The sequence below is a fragment of the Saccharomyces cerevisiae genome, chromosome XIII, assembly GCF_000146045.2.
Source record: "Saccharomyces cerevisiae S288C chromosome XIII, complete sequence".
Lineage (NCBI taxonomy): Eukaryota > Fungi > Ascomycota > Saccharomycetes > Saccharomycetales > Saccharomycetaceae > Saccharomyces > Saccharomyces cerevisiae.
The window spans coordinates 263431-283554 of NC_001145.3; the positions used below are offsets into that span (position 1 = coordinate 263431).

General features: G+C 37.6%; 13 protein-coding genes across 13 annotated transcripts, besides 4 other annotated features; 8 read left to right on the top strand and 5 right to left on the bottom strand.

Moving 5' to 3' along the window:
• Nucleotides 1-52: 52 nt before the first annotated feature.
• YML003W (uncharacterized protein) lies at nucleotides 53-925 on the top strand (the record flags this gene model as incomplete). The annotated part of the gene is made up of 1 exon (NM_001182358.1): nucleotides 53-925. One exon carries the CDS (start codon nucleotides 53-55, stop codon nucleotides 923-925), a length of 873 nt encoding a protein of 290 aa, NP_013711.1.
• Nucleotides 926-1110: 185 nt separating this feature from the next.
• VRL1 (Vrl1p) lies at nucleotides 1111-3324 on the top strand (the record flags this gene model as incomplete). The annotated part of the gene is made up of 1 exon (NM_001182357.1): nucleotides 1111-3324. One exon carries the CDS (start codon nucleotides 1111-1113, stop codon nucleotides 3322-3324), a length of 2214 nt encoding a protein of 737 aa, NP_013712.1.
• Nucleotides 3325-3743: 419 nt separating this feature from the next.
• YPT7 (Rab family GTPase YPT7) lies at nucleotides 3744-4370 on the top strand (the record flags this gene model as incomplete). The annotated part of the gene is made up of 1 exon (NM_001182356.1): nucleotides 3744-4370. One exon carries the CDS (start codon nucleotides 3744-3746, stop codon nucleotides 4368-4370), a length of 627 nt encoding a protein of 208 aa, NP_013713.1.
• A 230-nt stretch (nucleotides 4371-4600) lies between these two features.
• Nucleotides 4601-4610: a centromere (CEN13_CDEI of CEN13).
• Nucleotides 4601-4719: a centromere (CEN13; Chromosome XIII centromere).
• Nucleotides 4611-4694: a centromere (CEN13_CDEII of CEN13).
• Nucleotides 4695-4719: a centromere (CEN13_CDEIII of CEN13).
• Nucleotides 4720-5588: 869 nt separating this feature from the next.
• Nucleotides 5589-7706, bottom strand: CDC5 (polo kinase CDC5; the record flags this gene model as incomplete). The annotated part of the gene is made up of 1 exon (NM_001182497.1): nucleotides 5589-7706. The coding sequence occupies one exon, from the start codon at nucleotides 7704-7706 to the stop codon at nucleotides 5589-5591; it is 2118 nt and encodes a 705-aa protein (NP_013714.1).
• Nucleotides 7707-7916: 210 nt separating this feature from the next.
• YMR001C-A (uncharacterized protein) lies at nucleotides 7917-8147 on the bottom strand (the record flags this gene model as incomplete). Its single annotated transcript, NM_001184613.1, has 1 exon — nucleotides 7917-8147. The coding sequence occupies one exon, from the start codon at nucleotides 8145-8147 to the stop codon at nucleotides 7917-7919; it is 231 nt and encodes a 76-aa protein (NP_878140.1).
• Nucleotides 8148-8762: 615 nt separating this feature from the next.
• On the top strand, nucleotides 8763-9233 carry MIX17 (Mix17p; the record flags this gene model as incomplete). The annotated part of the gene is made up of 1 exon (NM_001182498.1): nucleotides 8763-9233. The coding sequence occupies one exon, from the start codon at nucleotides 8763-8765 to the stop codon at nucleotides 9231-9233; it is 471 nt and encodes a 156-aa protein (NP_013715.1).
• Nucleotides 9234-9687: 454 nt separating this feature from the next.
• On the top strand, nucleotides 9688-10284 carry AIM34 (Aim34p; the record flags this gene model as incomplete). The annotated part of the gene is made up of 1 exon (NM_001182499.1): nucleotides 9688-10284. The coding sequence occupies one exon, from the start codon at nucleotides 9688-9690 to the stop codon at nucleotides 10282-10284; it is 597 nt and encodes a 198-aa protein (NP_013716.1).
• A 302-nt stretch (nucleotides 10285-10586) lies between these two features.
• On the top strand, nucleotides 10587-12122 carry MVP1 (Mvp1p; the record flags this gene model as incomplete). The annotated part of the gene is made up of 1 exon (NM_001182500.1): nucleotides 10587-12122. One exon carries the CDS (start codon nucleotides 10587-10589, stop codon nucleotides 12120-12122), a length of 1536 nt encoding a protein of 511 aa, NP_013717.1.
• Nucleotides 12123-12614: 492 nt separating this feature from the next.
• TAF4 (Taf4p) lies at nucleotides 12615-13781 on the top strand (the record flags this gene model as incomplete). Its single annotated transcript, NM_001182501.1, has 1 exon — nucleotides 12615-13781. One exon carries the CDS (start codon nucleotides 12615-12617, stop codon nucleotides 13779-13781), a length of 1167 nt encoding a protein of 388 aa, NP_013718.1.
• A 349-nt stretch (nucleotides 13782-14130) lies between these two features.
• PLB2 (lysophospholipase) lies at nucleotides 14131-16251 on the bottom strand (the record flags this gene model as incomplete). Its single annotated transcript, NM_001182502.1, has 1 exon — nucleotides 14131-16251. One exon carries the CDS (start codon nucleotides 16249-16251, stop codon nucleotides 14131-14133), a length of 2121 nt encoding a protein of 706 aa, NP_013719.1.
• Nucleotides 16252-16529: 278 nt separating this feature from the next.
• YMR007W (uncharacterized protein) lies at nucleotides 16530-16910 on the top strand (the record flags this gene model as incomplete). The annotated part of the gene is made up of 1 exon (NM_001348864.1): nucleotides 16530-16910. The coding sequence occupies one exon, from the start codon at nucleotides 16530-16532 to the stop codon at nucleotides 16908-16910; it is 381 nt and encodes a 126-aa protein (NP_001335804.1).
• Nucleotides 16911-17159: 249 nt separating this feature from the next.
• On the bottom strand, nucleotides 17160-19154 carry PLB1 (lysophospholipase; the record flags this gene model as incomplete). The annotated part of the gene is made up of 1 exon (NM_001182504.1): nucleotides 17160-19154. One exon carries the CDS (start codon nucleotides 19152-19154, stop codon nucleotides 17160-17162), a length of 1995 nt encoding a protein of 664 aa, NP_013721.1.
• A 496-nt stretch (nucleotides 19155-19650) lies between these two features.
• On the bottom strand, nucleotides 19651-20118 carry YMR008C-A (uncharacterized protein; the record flags this gene model as incomplete). Its single annotated transcript, NM_001395039.1, has 1 exon — nucleotides 19651-20118. One exon carries the CDS (start codon nucleotides 20116-20118, stop codon nucleotides 19651-19653), a length of 468 nt encoding a protein of 155 aa, NP_001381969.1.
• Between the last annotated feature and the right edge of the window lie 6 nt (nucleotides 20119-20124).

A 20124-nucleotide genomic window follows, 5' to 3' on the forward strand; every position in this document is an offset into this window, starting at 1 on the left:
ACCTTATTGTAAATTCCTCAACGGAAAAGCTATGGCTTAGCTAGGGTTGACAATGTCAGTTTACCATTTACCAACGCTGTTGAACCCGCTGGTTAATGCTATATTTAACTGTCCCGAACCAGAAAGATCCCCATTGAAAAAGCTTTTCGCTAATTTAAAAACCCGTAGGTTTATCCTCCTAGCACCTCCTTCAGAATACCTTTTGAATTACCACGATGTCAAGAGCAAACTGCCGTTACATGACCTCTGTTATAATGCAGAGTTTATTAACTCTTACATATTGTTAATGACTGAAAACTCTTACATAAATACGAATTCAAGGGACAGTCATTATGAAACGTTAGATGGTAAGACCGTTGTTATTCAATGGAAGAATAATGTGATCCATGCCTTAAATGGATTTCATATAAGGCGAAGACTAAAGATTCTAGAGACAAAAATATTACCCAATTTTAATGACTACTTTGAAGGGGCGGCTGATTTTATCATACTATTCATAGATCAACCTTTAAATTGCGAATTTGTACCTAACGACTACTTACAGTGTTTTCACAATTATGAGAAAATACCAAAAAATGCACATGCTATGCCAAATCTGTCGATAGATTCTTTTCAGCAAGAAAGATCGTCATTCGAGAATATATTGCACATTCATCCTGCTCGATTAACACAGCTTGGCCAATTGTTTTCGAGTTACAGAACGCTCGCTCCTGGTGATGATCCATCTAGAAGTATTTTTGAAAGCATCGTGCAACAAGCATTTGATGGAATGAAATCGGATTCACTTTTCAAGAACTTTTCTAATCTTTACGATCTTATACACGACTATTTTGAACTAAATCTTTACGATGATATATGGTCTAGGCTTACTACACATTTCAAAGGCCACGAAGTAGACACTGAAAAAATAAATATTTTTCAGTGAACCAGTTGTTGACAGATTTTTACTCAAAAGATTATGGGGAATTTAAATTACACGACATCACTCTTATTGAAAGGCGTCTCCATCTAGCGTCCAAACATCTTCAAAAGTTGGCTTTGACCCATTCATACGCTGAAAAATCTAAAATATTAGTTGAAACTCTACAGAAATTATCAGGTACTACCGAAATGGATTCACATCAACTAGAACTACCAGACGGATTGAATAACATGACGATGGATGCAGACACTTTAATTAGCCTTTTTGTGCTCGTTGTTTGCAGAAGTGAACAAAAGCACCTTAAAAGTCATCTTTACTATTTGCAAAATTTTTCGAATAACTCTTCTTCTACAAAATTCGGCATTCTAGGGTATGCTGTATCCACACTGGAAGCAGTGGTTTGTTATTTCGAAGACTTCAACAAAAATACAGGCAACGTGGCGAAAGCTAACACATTATGTGAAAAAACTAAGAATTTATTAGATAAGTTGTCATGTGAAAACCCCACAAATGAAGTAGAAGATCTGGCAACATACAAGGATATTTTGACCTACAGAAATGAGCAAGGACAATCCATTCTATCCATATGTATAACAAATCATAAAAACTACATCTTATTAGATATTCTTTCTGAATATGAAAACGACTTTCCAGTAGAAGACCTTTTAGAGGACGAAACGATTGATGGTTCTACGCTGCTTATAGAATCGATAAAAGCAGGAAATTTAGAAGCCGCGAAAGTTCTCATAAAGATCATGCTGTTCAATTGTACTGAAGAGGAGCTGGTTTCTTATATCAATAAAACAGATAAATATGCACGTACCGTGGCTCATTATCTAACCCATGAAATGGATATACTTAAAAGCATCGGAAATTATATTGATTGGAAACGAAAAAATTCCAGTGGACAAACGCCTTTATTTTCCATCTTTAGAAGTTATGATCAACCAAATTATGAAGAAATGGTGAAGACCGCATTTGATATCGCAAATACTTGGTATAGAAAGCACAACAGTTTGTTTGACTATCTAGACCACACCGATAATAAGGGCAATAGCTTGTTGCATGTTTTGAAAACAAACATTCCAATCCTTTTACAACTGACTAAGCTAGATATTAATGAGGAAAATTATAAGGGATTGACGCCATTAATGGTATATGTGAAGTACAAAAGACTAAGTAATATTGACGCCATCACGAAAGACCGTCGACTTATATTAGAGAAGGTTCAAAACTCGACCTTCTTCACTTGTTTTGATTATGCAAAAGATCACTCGGTACTAAGCAAGATAGGAGAAAGGGGTGTCAAAGATTCACTTTTTGGATTAATATATTTTCATTCTTTGCGATATCATAATTTAAATGCGACAACAAATATAACATCCGTTTCAAATGCAGAGAAACCTTTCGCCACTACTGTTATTAACATGAAAACAATTCAAGGCTTACTACGCTCAATTCTGAAAGACAATCCGTTCACCTTTTTGCCATTAAATACCTATATCGATGAAATATCGCACTTAAACCGTTCTGATTTAACAATAATCGGGAAAACAGATGTCACATCGTTACTTCACCAATTAACTAACTGCTTCAACGTTCTTTTATTCCTGAAAAAAATTCCAGAAAATTTGTTCACTGATGAGGCTTCTATCTTATATTGGATGCGCATAAACACTTCTAAAAGAAACCAGAAACCCTCAGGAAAAGAAAATCCAAAAACAATGGAACCCGAGGAGATTAATATGATACAAAGCTTTTTACGTTTTAATTTTGATGAGATTTCATCATTTAAGGCAAGCTTGAATATTTTGAGGAAAGTCTTAATATTTATTAATTTGAAATCCGATGATTTCGAGGATGCTTATAAGGGTCTTAACGAAATGGGTAGAAAATTAATTAATAGTGAAGCATCCAGCGCATTTAAGGGGATTATAACAAATCATAATATGTTCAGTGAATTATCGCTAGCAGCACTACTAGAAAACGTGCGTTTCTTGGAACAATGTACTATCCAACTATCTAGTTTCGTTCAGATAATTTTATTTGAAAAAATTCCGAACTGGTGGAAACATTATGGTGAGTTTTTAGCTTTACATAAAAGCTATCGGAAGGCTTTTCCTAACATGGTTAAGCCAAAAAGTGCATCAGATACCTCTAGTCGTGCTCCACTTGGTGGTTTTATTGAAACGAAGCGTGAACAATCGGAGCAAAGACTAGCGGTTCAGATAAAGGCCTCTTCAAAAATGCTCAAAGAACTTGGAAGCGAAATTTTTGTAGCTCACGAAAGGTTGGCCGAGGAACTAAGCAATTATATGGAGTTCAGGAAGGCGTGCTTAGATCAGCGTAGTCTTGTGGCATTTGCCACAACCAACATTAGCGTTCTTCAAGAATGTGTTTAAGATTGACTGAGCATTGCAATATTTTACCTTCTTCTCACTTGTTCTATAGAATTTTTTACCCAAAAATAAGAGATAAAGAGTTTGAAAGAAACATCATTACATATATATATATATACGGGCAGCTCCGTAACTCGAAAAGAGTGACAGCTGTTTTACTCTGTAATAGCTGACGATTCTTCAGTGATTGGAATAACCTCAGAACTCACCGGTACGGGTAACGTTTGTATCTCGCGGATTAACTTTTCGCATTTCGACCTACTGAGAGAAGAAGTTCCTTTTGTTAATCTGTACCTTTATCTTGAAAGCAGTCGTTACAGAGGAACAGCATTGGGAATCACCAACAAAATAAGAGGAATAAGCTCATCCAGTCCACTTCTTATCCATATAGAAACCCCTTCTGTATCAATTCAAATTAAGTGATGTCTTCTAGAAAAAAAAATATTTTGAAAGTAATCATCCTAGGTGACTCTGGTGTTGGGAAGACCTCCTTGATGCACCGTTATGTCAATGATAAGTATTCTCAACAGTATAAAGCAACAATTGGGGCTGACTTTTTAACAAAAGAGGTGACAGTTGACGGTGATAAAGTTGCCACCATGCAAGTTTGGGATACTGCTGGACAGGAACGTTTCCAATCACTGGGTGTTGCTTTCTATAGAGGTGCAGATTGTTGCGTTTTGGTCTACGATGTGACCAATGCCAGTTCCTTTGAGAATATTAAGTCTTGGCGAGATGAATTTCTAGTGCATGCGAACGTAAACTCACCAGAAACATTTCCATTTGTTATACTGGGAAATAAAATTGATGCCGAAGAATCTAAAAAAATTGTATCAGAAAAGTCCGCTCAGGAGCTTGCTAAATCATTAGGCGATATTCCTTTGTTTTTAACAAGTGCCAAAAACGCCATAAACGTTGATACCGCATTTGAAGAAATTGCAAGGAGTGCTTTACAACAGAATCAAGCTGATACAGAAGCCTTTGAAGATGACTATAATGATGCCATCAATATTCGCCTAGATGGAGAAAATAATTCTTGTAGCTGTTGAGCTGTACTACTTAATTGTATCTTCTATTATGTAATCCTTTATAGCGTATCCTTAAAAAAATTAATAATTTAAAACTACTAAATATATTTAGGGATGTGATGGCCCTTTCAATATGAGGCTTTCGATTACCATGTGCAATCTGTCTATGAACCTTAGTTAATTAACACAACTGTTAAATAAAGCGATTTACTACACTTGAGATAATATAACTCAACAAAACGTGACAAAAAATCACATGACTACCTAACAAAATATTTATTTTTCTTTTTTAATATTTGAAAATACTAAAATATTTTTGTTGTTTTTTGAAAAAAGGATTTTTAATGTGTATGCGTTCCGAACTTTAAATATAACGTCAGCGTAAAAATAATTTTTCTCCGAATGTATATCGAAATCTCAAATTGCTCTTAGAGATTTAGATTTCAACGACAGGATAAATTGGCTAGAGTTGAAAAAACTGCACAGAGTATATAAAAGATCTTGCAATGGATGATTAAAATTTACGGTATTTCATTTTTCCAATGAATGGCTTTTCTAAGAGAAATTAATTTCGCAATTTGTTGATGAGAAGTTCTGGCTACCTTAGTCACTATTTATTTTACTATGGCGGTATAAGTTTCTCCCGCCTTGAAAAAAGGAATACAGTAATAAAATGAATATAAATCAGGATTTTTTGGATTTTAACTAGGTAACAAAGAATTAGCAAATAACTGCCCATAATAGTATTCTTAAGTTTGTAGATACATGTCAAGTAAGCCAGCTTTTGATAAAACTTAAAAATTGGTAAACCGCGGATGTACCAAGTGAATAGCTTTCAAAATTAATGTTGTCACTCTTCCAATGGGCACCTGTAAGAATAATTAAAAAGAAATCTAGGTTCAAAACAATATTTTTGAGAAAATCTCAGGAAGCGACAGGTTATCATCCCATACATACAATATGAATACAAAAGCATGGCAATTTTGAATAGATATAGCTCTAGAACCGCTCAGGCGAAAAAAAACGCTATATGAGAACTATTGAAAAGGAAGAACTAACATGAAAGATGTTTGTTCATTTCGTACCTTTAGAAAAAGGGTATTAATGCTAGGGGTAAATATTATATATTATCTTCGTTAAGGGCAAGACCATTTATTTTATTTAGTATTAGTTATTAATGGGGCCCAATCAATGGACTGGTAATTTCGTATTCGTATTTCTTTCTACTTTAATATTGGTTTAATCTACGGTAACAATTGTGGACTTCTGCTTCAAACCTTCCTTTATCAAAGTTAGTTTCTCTCTAAAGTTACTTTCTGGATATCCTGGGATCTCGCCATATTTTAGTACTTCAACTAAGGGATATGTGGTGCTTTCATGGGAGGGAGAAATGTAGGTCACCAATTTACCTCCGTCGGATATTGCCATTTTATGATGATCTTTGAAATTGAACTGGAAAGTACCATCACTTAGTTCAAACATAACAAATGGTTTATACCTTGTGTATCTTCTCAAAAATACATCATCTTTATGATATTCTTCTCTGCCAAACGTAGATACTCGGCTCAAATTTGCCTTCATGTACTTGGCAAAAAAATCAACTACTTCTAAATGTCTACTTAGCTCTCGTGGTTTTTCGCTCAATAAATAATGACTTGCTACCCAACCTTCCCGATCGTCATAACTAATATACCAAAACTCTTCTGCATCTGCCAATCGGAGAACTGTGGTGCCATTATTAAATAAGACACCAATATCCTCTGTTGATAACTGATAGGAGAATCCGTGTTTGTTGGAGTAGTCGACCCACTTGGTAACTATCATTGGGTGTTTAATTTTAGGCAATCTTGATTTCGGAAGACCTCCCATTTTATACTGAGCTTCTGCTTCTACAATGCCATTCAAAGTAAGATGACACTCACTGGCTAATATTCTCAAGGAGATTTCTGATTTAATGACATTGGTCGATGTAGCTATTAATTCTTTTCTCAAAACGGCCTGTTGTGCTCTACGTATCCTTGCTTCACGAGCCAAATCGTTTAATCTTCTTTGTGCCTCTATATCAACAACCTCCTTATATTTCTGTTTCGTCCCGCCAGGGGATAAAGAATGTGGTAAAAATGGTCTGTTTTGGTGGTACTCTTCTAGTTTATCGATACTAGATTTAATTGAAGAAATATAATCCCTCTTTTGACGCTGAATTTTATCGCTGCTCATGCTTTCTAATAGTAGAGATTTTTCCATGCAATCTTTGAAGTTAACCAGTGACTGCTCTTCAGGAATATCCTCAAAATTTGGTGCTTCTGACATGACCGTCGAAGGAATAGATGGTGGGAAAGTTCCCCTAAACCATACATAATCCATAATTTCAGTCAAAGAGGGCCTTTCTATTGGATCTAAGGATAGAATGTCTCTTATTAAAATCTTACCTTCATCTGAGATTGGTTTATCTCTTGGAAACGAAAAATCACGACATTTGATTCTTTCATAAATAGTGTTTACATCTCTTGCTTGGAAGGGTGGCTTACCAATCAACAAAGCATAAAGCATAACACCTAATGACCAAATATCTACTTCAAATGAATGTCCAGAATGCTTACCCATCAACACTTCAGGTGCGATGTAATTAGGTGTTCCGCATATGGTGTATTTACGTTCACTTTCATTCGCCAACACAGCTGCCAGACCGAAGTCACCAATCTTTAAGTTATAGTTTGAATCGAAGAAGATGTTACCAAGTTTTAAATCTCTATGTATAACTCTTCTTGAATGCATATACTTAATTGCACCACATATTTGAGTGGTGAAAAATCTAACTTCTGGTTCTGTTAAAACTTTTCTTCTTTTTAGTAATTCCATTAATGAACCGTTGGGGCATATCTCCAATAAGATATAGACATTGCTATCATCCTCAAAACAATCAATAAACTGAACGATATTTGGATGGGACATACTTTTATGAATTTGAATCTCCGACAACAACTTTTTTCTTGTCTTCTCTGATTTAATTGAGGCTTTAGCAACTGTTTTGGCAGCAAAAATTTCGCCTGAATCGTCCTTAATTTGGAAACAGCGAGCAAATCCACCTTCACCTAAAAAATGACCTCGGTGATAGTCTTTTCCTCTTGTTTTGATTAATGAAGGTGGTGTTTTACACAAAGCTGATAACTTTTCCCTTTTCTTTTTTTGAGCTGGCTGGTGGTGATGATCATTATTCGGATCTAGTCTCTTTGTTTGTTTAAAGTGATTTTCTTTTCCTACGAGGTCTGCGGTATTTCCCTTTATTGGGGTGTGAACTAACTTGGAACGGGTATTCAATTGCTTATCATTGATAGCTTTAAGAGGACCCAACGACATCTTTATTCGACTTGATCTTACTCTGTTCTTTCTTCTCCACGGCTGTGATTTTTATTCTCTATGAATAACAAATGTAACGTTTATCGATGAATGAAAGAGAGTATATATAGAGAAGATATAAGAAAGCCAATGTTTTTGTGTACAAAAAATAATACTCAGCTCAATTATACAAACTTGACTATGCAGTTTAGCTTTTTTGTCTTTTCTTTTTTAAGTTTTCTTGAAAGTTAATGTAGTATATGCCACAAAATTGAAGGATGAAAAAATAGGAAAAAAAGCAGAATCAGAATTTGACACAAAAGGCTTATTGTTCTTTGAAACTGCCGCTTGAATTGGATTTACTTTCTCAGTGATTCTATATGTATTGTACGAAAGTTGAGTAGCACAAGAGTAACTGTTCAAGATATGCCTTGTTTCAAAGGATGTACATTCAAAGATCATCCCAGGTCCTCGAGATATTTATTCGTTCTATATTTTGGATTTTCTTTATTGGGTTTGTTTTGTTTTGACCCTTTTAGGTAATATCTTTTGACAGAGAAAAGTCCAAAAGTTCTTCCGGGTGATGCTACATAATGCCCTACCCGGGCAACATATAGAATAAGGTATATAAAGTAATAATATGCAGTGAAGTTACCACCGGGTAACGCATCTAGAACAGCTGAGATGAAAGAGGATAGGCTTGATCGCAGATTTTGCCCGCCCTATCTTTTCAATGTTCCTTCAACAATAACATAAATTTTGATGTAAAAATATGCTGGCGTCCTCGTACGATTCCCTCTTCATTTATCACAGAAGATGGTGATGATTCTACACATCTGGAAGGCAATAACAGTGCAACTTCATTTTCCGAGGTTCGGTTATGTCATGTGTGCTTTTATACGGCAAACGCCACCTTGAACAAAGGTATAAAAGAAAAGCGCTTTTTCACTCCACCGCAATCTCCGCGACCTATATAAGCCTATCACTCGTACAGTTTATAACCTTTAAGAAAAAGGATTAATATTTCGAACAAAGAACAGAACAAGAAAAGCAACAACAGCAACAAAATTCTAAAATATGGCACGTTCAAGAGGATCATCAAGACCTATATCGAGATCGAGACCTACTCAGACAAGGTCCGCTTCTACCATGGCGGCTCCAGTTCATCCACAACAACAACAACAACCAAATGCCTATTCACACCCTCCTGCTGCAGGTGCCCAAACGAGACAGCCAGGTATGTTTGCGCAGATGGCCTCCACTGCTGCAGGTGTTGCCGTTGGTAGCACCATTGGACACACCCTAGGTGCAGGTATTACCGGTATGTTTTCCGGATCCGGGTCTGATTCCGCTCCTGTTGAGCAACAACAGCAAAATATGGCCAACACCTCCGGCCAAACCCAAACGGACCAGCAGTTGGGAAGAACTTGTGAAATAGACGCGAGAAACTTTACACGTTGTTTGGATGAAAACAACGGCAACTTCCAGATATGTGATTATTACTTGCAGCAACTAAAAGCCTGCCAGGAAGCTGCACGTCAATACTAAGTTTAAAAGCTCAAAAATTTAGAAAATATTCACTAAAATCATACATTTCGGTAATGTTCTTGTTTTAACCATGTCATTTGACTTATTTTTTTTTGATGGTTTTTCACAGAATCGCATACTCCACGTGAGAACAAGAAAAAATGAAAGGAATAAGGACTAAATGTCTTATATATATGGATATTTATTTGTTTTATTTTGTATGTAAATAACTTTTATAAATCAAATCATCCAATTTATTGACTTCATAATCATTTAATCATCTGCACCCCCACCGCGCGGTGTGGCTGACATTTCCTATGAAGTTCTCAACAGGGGAGGGTAACGTAGTACCTTCGAAGAGTTTGTTTATTTACTATATTTTATGCTCTTCTTCAGAAGGGCCTGTGATACGCATGTTTCTCAAAAAGACACCTAGTGCAGCTGAACCGGCAAAGTAAAGCTTCTGAAAGAAGACATGTCAATTTCTCTATTAGGTAGAATTGTTTCACAACAATTCTCCGGCATACGGGCGGCTGAGCCAGGGAGATCTCTATATTTACCGTTTACCTTACTATTGAAACAGCCCGGTGCTTACAAGGTGAGCCTACACAGATATGTACATAGCACCCAAACGAAGAGCCACTTGAGCTTTTTAATGAATAATAACGATATAACACCTTTTCAAAAATTTACAGTTAAAGTTCTCAAAGAGCAGTGCAAATCAAGAGGGTTAAAATTATCAGGTCGCAAATCAGATTTGCTACAAAGACTTATCACGCACGATTCATGTTCAAATAAAAAAAGTAGTGTGAAGATAAATGAACCCAAAAAAAAGAGGATATTAATAAATGATCCAATCAAAATCACGAAGAAATTGGTTAGTGATAAAACTTTTAGAACTATTGAAAAAAATATTTCTTCACTGCAGAACACACCTGTTATCGAAACTCCCTGCGACGTTCATTCACACTTGCAACCAAGGGATAGAATATTCTTATTAGGATTTTTCATGTTATCGTGTCTTTGGTGGAACCTCGAACCTCAGGAATCTAAACCTACCATTGACCATTAGAAATATAATTCTAGCACTGTAATTAATTGAACTGTATATTCTTTCATAATTTATTAAGACACTTTTACTTTTCTCTACGCTCTCAATAAGTTATTGTTGATCCAGATCATCTCGATATTGCCGTCATTTTCGGTTAAGGTAGGCGCTTTTACGAAACACATGCCAGAAAAAAAAGTGAGGAAGGAAGGTACAATGAAAACAGGGTGAACGCCACTTCTTTTCACCCAAGTTGTAAGAGAAATAATAGTAAAAGCAATCGAATTTGGATTCTATAAAACACCACTGAGGCGAAAAAAAAAGTAATGGACAATTACGAAGGCAGTGATCCTTGGAATACCAGTTCTAATGCATGGACTAAGGATGATGATCACGTCGTTTCTACCACCAATAGTGAACCCAGCCTCAACGGAATCTCTGGTGAGTTTAACACCTTGAACTTTTCAACACCTCTGGACACAAATGAGGAGGATACTGGTTTTTTACCGACCAACGATGTGCTTGAAGAAAGTATCTGGGATGATAGTAGAAATCCTCTTGGTGCAACTGGCATGAGCCAAACTCCCAATATAGCGGCCAATGAGACAGTTATAGATAAGAATGATGCTAGAGATCAGAATATAGAAGAATCTGAAGCCGACTTACTTGATTGGACTAACAACGTTAGAAAAACATACAGACCTCTAGATGCCGACATCATCATCATTGAAGAGATACCTGAAAGAGAGGGTTTACTTTTCAAGCACGCAAACTATTTAGTGAAACATCTCATTGCTCTTCCAAGTACCTCGCCTTCTGAAGAACGTACTGTCGTAAGAAGATACTCTGATTTCTTATGGTTAAGAGAAATTCTGCTGAAAAGATACCCTTTTAGAATGATCCCTGAGCTACCTCCCAAAAGAATTGGATCCCAAAACGCAGACCAGCTTTTTTTGAAGAAAAGAAGAATAGGGTTATCTAGATTCATTAATTTGGTAATGAAACACCCTAAATTAAGTAATGATGATTTAGTGTTAACATTTTTAACCGTACGCACTGACTTAACAAGTTGGAGAAAGCAAGCAACCTATGACACTTCAAACGAATTCGCTGATAAAAAGATATCACAAGAATTTATGAAAATGTGGAAAAAAGAGTTTGCAGAACAATGGAACCAGGCTGCATCTTGTATCGATACCTCGATGGAATTATGGTATAGAATCACGCTTCTCTTGGAAAGGCATGAAAAAAGAATTATGCAAATGGTACACGAAAGAAATTTTTTTGAGACACTAGTGGATAACTTTAGCGAAGTGACTCCAAAACTATATCCGGTACAACAAAATGATACCATATTGGACATTAATAACAATTTGAGTATAATTAAAAAACACCTAGAAACTACGAGTAGTATCTGCAAACAAGAAACAGAAGAAATATCGGGAACGTTATCGCCAAAATTCAAAATTTTCACGGACATCTTACTTTCTTTGAGAAGTTTATTTGAGAGATACAAAATTATGGCTGCAAATAACGTAGTTGAATTGCAAAGACATGTCGAATTGAACAAAGAGAAATTGGAATCGATGAAAGGAAAACCAGATGTCAGTGGAGCAGAGTACGACAGGATAAAAAAAATCATACAGAAGGATAGAAGAAGCATAATAGAGCAATCAAACAGAGCTTGGTTGATAAGACAATGTATTTTGGAAGAGTTTACAATCTTTCAGGAAACCCAATTTTTAATAACACGTGCCTTCCAGGATTGGGCAAAATTGAACTCCAACCATGCCGGTCTCAAACTGAATGAGTGGGAAAAGCTCGTCACAAGCATCATGGATATGCCGATTTCTCGTGAATAAATTTTACGGAGTGAAGACTAACCACTTAGTCTGCCAAAACATTATTGAAGGATATCCAACAGATGTAATTGACGTACTAAACAGAGAAATAATTAGGTAAATAGAGTAAAGATATGTACCACTATAAATTGTTATTTATTTGTTTTTCAATTTTAAATACAGTGTATGAAGCCTAATTCGGATATTATAGGTTCCCATATTTATTAGAAGGTAACAAATCTTTCGATAATTTGGATTAGATAGCCTTATAATATGCCGGACAAACGACGCCCGCTAAAAATGTGTATTCTCCAGTATTCAATATTCGTCATAAATGATCTTAATTTGAAAAAGTGAATGAACTGAACATCGATAAGTCGAATGTGGTCCGTGTAATAGCTCAAATGGGAAAGTTTTTCTAATCAGCATTCTGTATAACCTCACCTGCACGTAATCTAAAGTGCTTTTATCGATTGGTAGTGCACATATTGTCTTTCGGCATCATATCACATAATGGCAAATTCGCCGAAAAAGCCATCTGATGGCACTGGAGTATCAGCGTCAGACACGCCTAAATATCAACATACCGTCCCAGAAACGAAACCAGCATTTAATTTGTCACCAGGTAAAGCTAGTGAGCTATCACATAGCCTTCCGTCGCCTAGCCAGATAAAATCAACCGCACATGTATCTTCAACTCACAATGATGCGGCAGGTAATACGGATGATTCTGTTCTTCCTAAAAATGTATCACCCACAACTAATTTGAGAGTTGAAAGTAATGGAGATACAAACAATATGTTCTCTAGCCCTGCTGGACTAGCTCTACCAAAAAAGGATGATAAAAAAAAAAACAAGGGTACGAGTAAAGCAGATTCTAAAGATGGCAAAGCATCCAACTCCTCAGGACAGAATGCACAACAACAATCAGACCCAAATAAAATGCAAGATGTCCTTTTTTCCGCAGGTATCGATGTTAGGGAGGAGGAGGCTCTTCTAAATTCATCTATTAATGCCTCAAAATCCCAAGTTCAAACAAATAACGTTAAGATCCCCAACCATTTACCATTCCTTCACCCGGAACAAGTTTCCAATTATATGAGGAAAGTCGGAAAAGAGCAAAACTTCAACCTGACCCCTACAAAGAATCCTGAAATTTTGGACATGATGTCAAGTGCCTGCGAAAACTATATGAGAGATATCCTAACAAATGCCATTGTCATCTCCCGACATAGAAGAAAAGCAGTCAAGATAAATTCTGGTAGAAGAAGTGAAGTTTCTGCGGCTTTAAGAGCCATTGCACTAATTCAAAAAAAAGAAGAAGAAAGGCGTGTGAAAAAAAGAATTGCGTTGGGACTCGAGAAGGAAGATTATGAAAATAAGATTGATTCCGAAGAGACGTTACACAGAGCATCGAACGTTACGGCTGGCCTTAGAGCAGGTAGTAAAAAACAGTATGGTTGGCTAACTTCATCAGTAAATAAGCCGACGTCCTTGGGAGCAAAATCTTCAGGCAAAGTCGCCTCCGACATCACGGCTAGAGGAGAAAGTGGGCTAAAGTTTAGAGAAGCTAGAGAGGAGCCTGGTATAGTAATGAGGGATTTACTCTTTGCTCTCGAAAATAGGCGCAACAGCGTTCAGACTATTATTTCAAAGGGTTATGCCAAGATCAGAGATTAATTGCTCATCTCTTATACTGTCTATAATATTTAAAGGTATAGTGTTTCAAATAAACTAGGATATAAAAAAAACAAGATTGACTAACATAAAGAAGGCCGGTTGGTGTCGCTTAGTCAAGTCATCGCCAAGCTATTGAGGACCATTCAACCTTTTTGCTTTGTTCATTTTAACTTTATAATAAGGAAGATATATCAATCCTTGAAGTTAGGCATCCTTCTACCAAAAATAGCGGAAAGAGGAGTGATAATCGGGAAAAAAATTTTCATATTAATACACATTTTTATACATTTACTTGTCATTATCCTTTTGGGTGAAAGGATGTATTATGTATTGTTTCTCAGAAGGGCTTCTAAATTAGTCCAAATAATGCTGTTATGGCACCTAACAAACTCATTAGAGTATTAGTGTTCGCATAGGAAATAGCCGCAGCATTCGCTTTGTTTGCCGTAGAGGAAGAAGAACGAGCTGTAGAGGAAGAAATTGAAGAGGATGAAGAATTTGAGTTTAAAGTTGTATTTGACGAAGAGTTTGAGTTAGAAGTGACATTTGATGAAGTCGAGGTTGTTGAGTTTGATGTAGTATTTCCGGAGGTTGATGAACCTAAGAGAGCCGTTATTGGAATACCGTCAGTAGCCTCAGAGATTGCAGAGGCAATAGCACCGCTTTGATACGTACTATTTCCCGATAGTTCAGGATTAGCTGAGGTACTTAGTGTGCCGTTCCAGCAGTAATCCGCAAAACATTTGGTACATTCAGGGGGCAAGGTGGCATTTAGGCTTTCTTGCTTACGTCTAATGATGGCACAACCTATGCAACCTAAAAAGTTAGAGTCATCCGTAAAGTTGCCCATTGTAGCAGCTTCAAAACCATTTCTGATCATTCCAAGACGTTCTGTAACATTGTAGTTCATCTTCAAAGTACTTTGGTTACCATTGAATGAATGTTTTGTGTTTGGGATATATACAACTAAAGGTGGAATATACTCCAAGTCCGTCAAATTTTTTGCATCACAACCAAAAAACGTTGGCTTATTAGTTAAGCCCAAGTTAAGGAAGGTGTTAACGTCTGGAACATATGGGAAAGCCATTCCTTTACCTTGCTTAGAATACTGGCGCTCATAAGTGTTCGTCATGCACACACCACTTGGCCATGATTCATCAGTATTGTCGGATATATCCAATGCGAACACCACATCCAAGTCACGTTCCTTCTTGATTAGTGGAACCAACGGCAAATTTTGGCCGTCCTCACCACCATCAACTAAAAACAAATCATCGGCATCAACAATACTGGAAGTGTAATTGCGGTCAACAAATTCTGTATCCTTGAATGGATTTGCAGCGTAAATTGCAATATCATCGTCATCTTGGGATAGGTTGTTAACGTACTTGTTGGCAAAACTATTAATCATTTTATAATAGGTCGAAGTGGAAGCTTCCAGGGAAAATTCGTTGAATAAACTGGCGGATGTGGCAATTACAAATCCAGCATTATCGTAACCAGAAACGCATTGATCCTTGTTGACCGGTTTACCATTTGTAACGTTGGTACCTAGATATTTCACATCCGTAAAAGCGTTCAAAGAAGGATCCCAAGAACCCATTTCAAATGGAGTGAACTCGAAAAGAGTGGCATTCAAGTTTATCACGGTGGTACCTGGGTATCTACCATCTGCAACAGTAATTGGTAAAGGCATTTCACCGTTTTTGAACACATCAACATCTCTCAAAGAGGACCAAGTCAAAGCGGAGCCAGCATCTGGCAAGCTTGGAAAGAAGTTGTAAGAAAGTGCACGGGCCCACAAATCCGACAAAGATATATTGAAGCCTGCATCAGACTTAGCCTGCACTTCTTGTACAATGGACTCCCATCTTTCAATTGTGTAGGTCAAATTAGAGCCACCAGGGTTCACAATGGATTTCGTGATATTCCAGATGGAATCGCTCTCACTCATATGGTCTACAATTTCCTGTACAGAGGTCCAATTGTTCCATGCCAAAGTACCAGTCAACCAGTTACCACCGGACAAACCCGATAGATACGTGGAACTTTGTAGTAAACCACCAAGACCATGCTCGTTAGCACCATCAGTACGATTGTCCATAGCAGCAATCATACCAGCACCACCCAACATGGCACGATAACCACCACCAGAGCATGCAATACCAATTTTGGGTACATTGGAAGAGTTACTACTGAAAAGAGTGGATAGCAAAGAAGTGTCACTGAAGTTAGAAGTAGCTCTGCTTAAGAAGGAATGTAAAGCTTCTTTAGTGTACGCATCTCTTTTCTTTAACCAATCAGTTTCAGCGGTAGATAAGCCAGACGCGTTTCTAACTAAAGAGGTATCATCACTGGGACAAGGAATTATTGATGGAGCATAACCATCACCAGTAGTGGACGACGAATCTGCAGCGAGCGAAAGTCCAGAAATTAGCGAGCTAGCCTGTAATATGTTCCGTAATTGCATCTGCGTAAGAAGTGTTACTTTACCAGCGCGAGTGAATTTTAACTCACTTCTAACCCTTGATAAGATTTGAAGGCACACTAAGGAAAAACAAGCTAAAAGACATTTCTAACGCCTTGTAAAGATAACTAATTGTGCTCATATATAAGGTATATTCTACTCCACATGAGATACGAAAAGAAGAAGATTCTCAGACTATTTAACTCTTTGTCCTTTTTTTACCTTTTTTTTGATTTTTTTTTCACTTTCTTCTGTTGGTAAACAATGCCAAGGTGGAGAATATGCGGAAGAAATGTCCGCAAGGTAAAAAATTGTTGAAAAAGGCGACGCGTCCCTTTGTAGGAGCTTTTCGAAGGCGTATACGAGCCAAGAAAAACCTTATTTCCCAGTTTGGCCAGACCGGCTGCATTGGGTGCGACGGTAAATTCTCTATAGGCATCACCATTGAAAAGTATGTCCTTAATTTAGTCGTGAGAATCATCATTGTGTTCGCCCTTTGTCGTATAACCGAATTGAGTGTCTTTGATTCATCTCTAAGGTGTAAAAGCAGAAAAACCAGATTATCTAAAGCTGCAAGAAAGAAAGAAACTGATCATTTTCATGAACAGTGCAGATATGTGGAAGTGAAATTTGGCCTGCAGATGGCATATCTGCAATCCTAGCTTTTTCCTTCTGCACTTTAAACCTATCTATATATCTTCGATGAAAGTACTGCATGAACATATCTGTATAGATAGATATATGTAGGGAAGACACCCGGTATGTAAATGTTAATGCTCGTAAGATTTCGAGTTTGTAAAAATAAGATGCGGTATGCACTTGAGATCTCGTAAACTATTTGTATGTTGATATTTTTGCGCTTTTCTCACTCTCGTATTCTTTTAGAAAAGAAATAGAAACGAAGAAAGAGCCTAAATTAGACCGAAGACGGCACTAATGACACTTAAGACACCAATAAAAGTGTTAGTGTTTAAGTTAGAATAATTCACCAAAGCATTGCCCGCATTTTTCTTATGAGTGGAAGACCCAGAAGCAGAGGCAGAGGCGGAAGCAGAGGCAGAGGCAGAGGCAGAGGCAGCAGCGGCGGAGGCAGACAAGGAAGCAGAAGAAGAATAATCATCATTTCCTACACCTGAGACTGACCTGCTGTCAATAGTACCGTTCCAGCAGTAGTTGGTAAAACACTGGCTGCATTCAGAGGGCAATGTAGCATTCAAGTTTTGTTGCTTACGTCTGATAATGGCGCAACCAACACAGCCCAAGAAATCAGAATCATCAGTAAAATTACCCATTGTGGCAGCTTCAAACCCATTCTTAATCATACCAAGACGTTCTGAATCGGAGTATGACATCTTAAAAGTACTTTGGTTACCATTAAATGAATGTCTTGAATTTGGAATGTAAACAATTAATGGTGGAATGTACTCCAAGTCTGTCAAATTTCTTGCATCACAACCAAAAAAGGTTGGCTTTTTGTTCAACCCCAAGTTGACAAATGTGTTCACATCTGGAACATATGGGAAAGACAAATTGAGACCTTGGCTGCCAAATTGACGCTGATAAGTGTTAACTAATGAAGCACCATCTGGCCAATAGTCGTCAGTATCAGCAGAATTGTCTAATGCAAAAATAACATCTAGTTCACGTTCCTTTTGCAACAATGGAACTAAAGGAATATTTTGGTTATCTTCACCACCATCAACCAAAAATAGATATTCTGATTCGATAATACTGGAGGTTGCGTTCTTTTGAAGAAAATTAGCTTCCTTGAATGGATTTGGGGCGTAAATTGCAATATCGTCACTATTGTCGGATAAATCTTCCAGGAAATCGGTGGCTAAGTTAGCAATAAATGAAGGTAAATCGGTAGAATTCAATCTTAGTAAAAATTGGTTAAACAACGTAGATGAAGTGGCTGTTATGAAACCAGTGTTATCAAACCCGGCAATGCATTGGCCTTTATTAACTGGTTTACCGTTTGTAACGTTGGTACCTAAATACTTCACATCCGTAAATGCGTTCAAAGTGGGGTCCCATGAACCCATTTCAAAGGGATTAAATTCGAAAAGAGTGGCATTCAAGTTTATCACGGTGGTACCTGGGTATCTACCGTCTGCAACAGTGATAGGGAAGGGCATTTCTCCATTCTTGAAGACATCAGCTTCCCTTAAAGTTGACCATGTGTACCCTACACCACCACGGTGTAAGCTTGGCCAAAAATTGTACGCAAGAGCACGGCCCCAAACATCCGCCAAAGAGATGTTGAAACCGGCGTCTTTTTTATCCTGAACGTCATCTGATATGTCGTCCCATCTACTCCCAGTCTTAAAGATGTTAATGCCGTCTGGGGTAAGAATTGAATGAGAGATGTCCCAAATTGAGTTAGATTCTGTTGTATTATCCACGATAGCTTGCACAGACGTCCAGTTGTTCCAAGCCAAAGTACTTGTTAACCAGTTACCACCCGACAGACCTGCCAAGTAAGTTGCACCTTGCAGCAGCCCACCAAGACCATGCTCATTTGCGCCATCAGTACGATTGTCCATAGCAGCAAGCATACCAGCACCAGACAACATGGCACGGTAACCACCACCAGAACAGGCGACGGCAATCTTAGGCATATTGGAAGAGTTGCTACCAAAAAGAGTGGATAGCAAGGAAGTGTCACTGAAATTCGAAGTGGCCCTATTCAAAAAAGAATGCAAAGCCTCCTTGGTGTATGCATCTCTTTTTTTCAGCCATTCTGTTTCGTTATCTGACAAACCAGATGCTTCTCTGACTAAGTTAATATCATCATCACAGGTTACGTTCGCAGGGACGTAACTGTTATTTGGTGACCAAGCGTTAACGTTCTCTGTTAGAGAAGTCAAAACTGCAGCAGAAACCAACAAACTCTGCAACTTCATGGTTTTGTTTTATTTTCTTTCCCGTTTGCCCTTAGGATGGATAGCTTCGTGTAATTTACGTTATATGAACGAAAAAAGAGAGAAATGTTAAGAAAAGAACGAAGAATTGATTAGTTAGTATAACCTAATAAATGTAGAACCTTACAGCGAAGAGACGTTTCCGTTGGTTAAATGTGGTGGAAGCGTCTTTATATATTAGATGATGTAGTTTACCTAAGCAGTTAGAAGAAAATAAAGTAACCAAGTCATCTTCTAAGCAAAAATAGGAGACGTAAATGAATGTTGCTTAACTGAGAAAAATATGCGGGAATAAGCGGACATGTTACTGTATGAGGTTATTTCCCTTTATAGATAAGGGCGTAAACCGCATATAATGAGGAAAGGCGAAGTTAGAAACGGACTTTTTAGGTCGCTTTGAAGAAGTCCGTGCAGGAAACCCATGCGTCCACTTATTTTAGCACTATGTGGCATGAGAAAGCTTTGGAAGGAATAAACGTTAGGACCCCACTGCGCCGCTTTTACGCAGGGCAATTTCGGGGACAAAGGGGGCTGAAGGAATACAATTCCGATCCAAGGCAACAAGTAGGTCAGAACCCTTTATTAACCTGCGCTTGTTAGTGGCTTCCTTTGTACTCTGTCCGTAATCCAGCATAGCGCTGAATTGCTGAAAGATATGGGTAGCGGTCAGATGAGAAGGGCAATCGTCAGGACTTCTGTTGAAAAGCGGACTAAACATAGGCATTATCATTCTTAGAGTTTTACGAGCAAATAGAATCGAGTGACTTCCGTCGTTGCTAACAGGCGCAGTAATAATAACCGCGGACGAAAGCCACGCAGGCAAAGAATGCTTTCGCTGAAATATCGGAGTCTTGCTATTGTTCAGGGCTTTGCCGGTGCGTAAATAATAGGCTGAAGCGAATTTGATTTCCCGCACAAAAAATTTTTGCTCGAGTAAGTCATACATATATCT